A 6000-nucleotide genomic window follows, 5' to 3' on the forward strand; every position below is an offset into this window, starting at 1 on the left:
TGCTTGTGTTCCCTTATGCTGTGGCCAAAAATGTACTGGTAGTTTTTTATTCCCCAGAATTCCTTTCTTCCATTCTGACATCTCCAAAGTTGGAGTTTTCAGAGCCTACCATACAGCTCAGAAAGCTCAGTCATGCAAAGGTGTTTTTCTGAAGCTACTTATCATAAACGCCATGAAGCATCTTAGTTTTTCTTCCCACATTGCAAGTTTAGTTTATTTACATAATTGTAAAAATCAGGTTTATCCTAAAAATTAGGTTTATTGTGACAATCATTATATGGTCAAATCTTGCTATTAGAACCCTTACTTCCAGCTAGGACACACAATCTTTTACTACCAAAAGATGTGGGAAAAATCATTACTTTAAATAAACAGTTGACTTCTCTTTCTTTATAAATAAAATAAAAGGCTGGACTTCTGTGTGGCCAGAATTCTAAATAGTGCTGAGAGCCCCACTCTATCTGGCCTGGGTCCTGGAAATTTTATGGCAGCTTTAAGACACTTAATGCACTTTTCTTTTTATGTCTTTATGTAATGATGTTGCTGTAGGCAGATGTATCCCATCTAATGATAGGAAAAGCCCTACAGAAAACTGGCAGAGGTTAAGTGGACCATCCCCAGGGAGTATGATTACAATAGAATGTTCAGTACAAACAATATTTTTTTTAAGCAATGATTTTCAAAAACTGTTTGCAAATGCCCTGGAATAGTTCTTTGCACAAGTGGTTGGGAATCATGCAAGTTATTCAGAAGCATTTCCAATGAAATTCATCTCCTGCTATTTCAGCTGTGCTTTATCATCGTTGGGGACATCTCAACTTGGCCAAGAAACACTATGAAATCTCCTTGCAGCTTGACCCCGCAGCAGCAGGCACCAAGGAGAATTATGGCCTTTTGAGAAGAAAGTTGGAACAAATGCAGAGAAAGGATGTCTGACCTCTTGCATTCGTCTTGTGTGTGTGTGCACGAGGCATATCATTAACATAATATGCTTGTTTAACCATTTGAAATTCTTGGACACGTTGTTTATTTTACTGTTATTTTTTTCTATTAAAACAAAGACATGCAAAAAGATTACAGCACCAGCAATATACTCTTGAATGCTTGATAGGGTTTTTGCATCAAAATTGTATTTTTTCAGGCAACTCCAATGGAATTCTAGACTCCCCAAAATGAAATCTTTTGTAAGTAAACAAAAAACAGAAAAAATTATCTCAAGTAACTTTTCCCAATATTAAGTCTGCATTTGGGCTGTGAGCTTTGTGTATGGACTAGCACTATGAAACCTCAGTTGTAACCAAGAAATGATGGACTCCTACAGTTTATATGAACATCAAATGTGTCTGTATATTAGCATTTTTATTTAATGGCCGTATATTAAAGAGTTTGGGATTTGTTTTTTGTCTTTTACCTCTTATTTTATAACAATGTATCATGAACTTTCTTTGTAAGGAAATATTTATTTGTATTTTTATGTGTTAGACAGGGCAAATAATTGAAAGAAGAATGAAAAATTTTGACACCTAGTATATTTATATACTTTTTCCTCCATAGACAGAAATGGACTCCTGCAATATATTTTGTATTCTCCAGTATGTGCAATTTCAGTACCTAAGAGATCATGTAATAGTCTCCATGAACTGTCACTATTGATAGGCAATTCCAGCCATGCTATAGATAAGAGCAGGCAGCCTACCATCCTGTTCCTGTTAATTCCAGTGTTGACAGGACTACCCGTGTGTATACATAGGGTTTTATGTGTTTCGGCGTAAAGCAGTTATCCATTTTGTGTAATAGAACTGCAGTCCTTATTCTATCCAGAAAAAGCAAAAGGAGTCATATTTGGGGACTTTAAGATTTGGGGGGATTTTTTCCAATTTTTATTTGATCAGAATAATCATGTTCAGTTGTTTGTTTGCTGTCAATCTAATGGTTCATTCAGTCTCTGTTATTTCTTATGCAGTAAAACTATTACACACAGTGGCATTAAAATGTCATATTGCCTTCTTGATAGATGGTTTTCACGTTTGTGGATTTTGTGTCCTCCTTTCCCTTACAATGGAATCAAAGTGACCAATTTATCTTTTATAACGTGTCTTCTATTTGATTTTAGGGCCCATTTTATACAATTGCATTATAAAGTTATTCAGGTTCAGAGAATGGGTGGCATAGAACCACAATGAGGTGAATTTGATTTTCTGCACTCTTTTTGAGGACAGATCTGTGTAATTATAACTTATGGTTGTCGAGATACATCAGAAAAGTGCTGTTTTGACATTTCTTAAATGGACCCCAAACAACAACAATTCACAGATCTCCTAGGAGCAGGGGCTGCCTCATTATTTATGTTCCTATAGTGCTTAGCTTGGCAGAGGATAGATCTGGTATATACTGTGGGGGTTTTTTAAAGCAAATTTCTCCCCTTTTGGGGTGGGGTACTTATCCTTTAAGAGTAAAGAAAAAGTATTTCTTATAAAAACCCCTGCAGCACCTTTTTTCCCCTGACACTAAAACTAGTGTCAAATTGAGACGTGCAAACCTGGACCCTGCCTACCAGATGAACCCTGAGCTCTCCCCGCTTGGTCTCTCCGGTTCCCACTGCAGCCATTTTCTATCCAGAGAAAACAGTCATTTGTTTAATTGACATTCCAGGAAGCCTTTTATCTGCAGAGTTTGGAAGTGAACCATGAAGGCTCTCTTTCCTTCTCTTCCCATCTTAAGCAGCCACTGCCTTTGGATCTTGGGTTTCCTTCCTAGCAAGACTGAAGTGGAAGGCTACCTCCCAGTTCTCCTCTGTTTTTTTTTTTTTTTTTTTTGGGGGGGGGGTGGTTCTGGGGATTGAATTCAGGGGCACTCAACCACTGAGCCACATCCCCAGCCCTGTTTTTCTATTTTATTTAGAGACAGGGTCTCACTGAGTTGCTTAGTGCCTTGCTTTTGCTGAGGCTGGCTTTGAACTCGCAGTCCTCCTGCCTCAGCCTCCCAAGCCGCTGGGATTTCAGGCATACACCACTGCACCTGGCTCCAGTGCTCTTCTGATTTCTTATGACAATGAGGGGAGGGAGTGACAGCATCAAACCAAATATGGGGAAATTAGTTGTCACCCTGCCCCTCCTTAGTAGCAGGTATCACCCAGTCTGGAAGGTAGTTTGGGTCTTCACTCGTTCAAATTTGTTTTGGTGCATACGGAAGCTTAAATTCTTTCAGATTCATCCTGTTACAAAGAGCCGACCATGCCTTGACAGGGGTTCTGAGTCTGTAACATTTCATGAGCATGTTCTTTGTATTTTATTTCAAATTACTGACTTAAAATACACAGAACAGGCCCCACCTCAGAGCAATGGAAGTCGCAGTCACAAAACCCAGACTTGGGCCTCGGCTGTCTGTCACGGGCAGTTCACTTCGCATTGCTCAAGGTCATTTCTCATCTTCAAAGTGGAGATAGTAAGATCTCCCTCAATAAGCTGGGAATCTCTTGGCCCAGCAGATCCTTTATAAATGGTAGTCTAGATTTTTGAAAGAGTATCTGTGTTTGGAGCAAATAGATCTGCCCTTAAATACATTTATTCCCTCATTCATGCATTAAATAGTAGGTGCCTACTATGTGCCAGAGACTTCTTGAACCTGTGGATACAAAGGTGAATGGAAATGGATACGATATACAGAGCTACCCAAGTTAAGAGAATGGGGTGGATGCTGATAAAGAATTATTATGTAGTCCTATGAAGAGAAAGGCCTGATCTAACCTGCAGTCAGGAAAGGGTTTCATAGGATGGTGACTTCTGAACTGAGATTTGATAGAGGAAGAAAGTCACTAGGCCAGCTGTTCTCAATCAGGAGATTTTGCCCTCCAGGGGACATTTGGCAATGCCTGGAGATATCTTGTTAAAACTGATCGGGTGGGGGAGGCATACTATACCTCCTACCGATTACCAGACAACTCCTCTTCAACAAAGAATTATATACCCCAAAACAGCACGCCCAAGGTTAGGAAACCTAACTATGCAGAAGAAACAGCATGCACAAAGGCCCCTGGTGAGAAAGTGGGTACAAAATCCAAGCAGGAGGGAGAGGGGCATATGATAGAGTGACAAGAGCCAGTTTGTGCCAGTGTCCCCAGACCAGAGAATCTTCATCTTAAAGCATTGAAGGATTCAAAGCAGGAAGAGACACAGTTCAATTTATGTTGTGACAAGATCACTTTGGCTGCTGATGGGGAAGAAATTAGACTATTCCAAGTGTGCAGTGTCCGGATGAAGGTGGCTTGGTGCAGCAAGGTGGCAGTGAGTTGGAGAAATGGACTGATGAGAGAAATGCCTAGAAGTCAATTGATGATAGGTAGGCTGGGAGGGAATGAGAGGTGCCAGCATCAGCTCAGTGCAGATTGAGAGAAGCCTTTGAGAAGCTGCCTATGAACCAGAGAGAGAAGGGTCTAGAAAAGAAAGGAAGGAATGGGACCCAAAACTGGGGGGAGATCATCCCTACAAAAGGGGGACAAAGTTACTGCTGTATGTTAGCAAGGTCCCATGGGAGTAGAAGTGGACTCCTGGTCATTCATTCAGTTGGCCAAGCCCCACTTGGAGCATTCAGCAGTCATGCTACAAGATGTCAACCTTTCTGAGACTGTTTCTTCAAATTAAAAAAAAAAATGCAGGTCATAGTGCTTATCTTGCAAGGTTGATGTAAAGACAATATAATAGGGGCTGGGGATGTGGCTCAAGCGGTAGCACGCTCGCCTGGCATGCATGCGGCCCGGGTTCGATCCTCAGCACCACATACAAACAAAGATGATGTGTCCGCCGAAAACTAAAAAATAAATATTAAAAAATTCTCTCTCTCTCTTTTTTTTTTTTTAAAAAAAAAAGACAATATAATAACTGCATGTCTACAGTTGCACTGACAATAAGGAAGCCACTGGACACAAGTCCAGCTATTGGGTACATGTAATGTGGCCAGTCCAAAGTGGGATGTGCTATACACATAATATACGTGCTGGAGTTTGAACACTTGGCATAAAAAAAACATGACCTAGCTGGGGCTGGGGCTCAGCGGTGGAGCTCCTGCCTAGCACAGGTTGAGGCATTGGGTTCAATCCTCAGCATGACATAAAAATGAATAAACAAAAGTATTGTGTCCATCTACAACTAAAAAAAAAAAATTTTAAATAACCTACCTCAATCATTTTTACATTGTTTACATGTCAAAATTACAATATTTTAGATATACAGCTAGTCTTCCATATCCATAGATTCTGAATTCTCAGATTCAATCGAGTTGAAGAGAAAATATTTGAAAGTAATTGTATCTGTGCTGAACGTGTACAGACTTTTTTCCTTGCCATTTTTCCCTAAACAACACAGTACAGCCACAACTTACACAGCATGTGTGTTGTATTAGATGTTACAGCATGTTACAAGGTTTACAGATGTTCCAGTCCCTTATATAAAACAGCATAATATGTGCATATGACCTACACACATTCCCTATGCCGTTTCATATAAGGGACTGGAACATCGCAGACCTTGGCATTTGAGGGGGATCCTCCAAGGAAACAGGTAAAATTATATTGGGTTAAAGAAAATATATCATGGGAATTAATTCCCCCTGTTTCTTTTTACTTTTGAACATGGCTAATAAATTTAAACGGCACCTGTGGGTTTGCACTTGCAGTTCACTTTCCATTTCTAACGGGCAGTGCTTCTCCAGAATGCACTAGGAAGTGTGTATGCGGTACCTACCCAGTAATTTAATTCACATTTTCAAAATGAATATTTGTGAACATTTGTCGAATTTAACAATTATGATTGAATTCATTTAATTCACGTTTTCAAAATGAACATTTGTTACATCTAATGATTGCAATTGAATTAATTTTTTTTTAATTATTGAATACCTACAGGTCATCATCATTGTCACTAAAGCTTTCCAAAGTGGACTCCTCAGATGCCTTTCTGGAAACTGGATTTGGCCTGCCTGTCAGATCACGGGATTAGCAAAGAG

The 6000-nt window shown here is 39.7% G+C and overlaps 1 protein-coding gene across 3 annotated transcripts in view; it reads left to right on the forward strand.

The window, feature by feature from the left end:
- Tmtc4 (transmembrane O-mannosyltransferase targeting cadherins 4) overlaps positions 1-2013 on the forward strand; it is a 56076-nt gene extending 54063 nt beyond the window's left edge. For all 3 annotated transcript variants that reach the window (XM_046454881.2, XM_058582744.1, XM_046454880.2), the window contains exon 18: positions 788-2013. In XM_046454881.2, coding sequence (XP_046310837.1) covers positions 788-936 — 149 coding nt within the window. In that variant the 3' untranslated portion in view covers positions 937-2013. The remainder of the gene's footprint in view (positions 1-787) is intronic.
- The last annotated feature ends 3987 nt before the right edge of the window (positions 2014-6000 follow it).

This window comes from Marmota monax, unplaced genomic scaffold (assembly GCF_021218885.2).
Source record: "Marmota monax isolate L192 unplaced genomic scaffold, Marmota_monax_Labrador192_F-V1.1 WCK01_AAM20220418_F8-fsc00026, whole genome shotgun sequence".
Classification (NCBI taxonomy): domain Eukaryota; kingdom Metazoa; phylum Chordata; class Mammalia; order Rodentia; family Sciuridae; genus Marmota; species Marmota monax.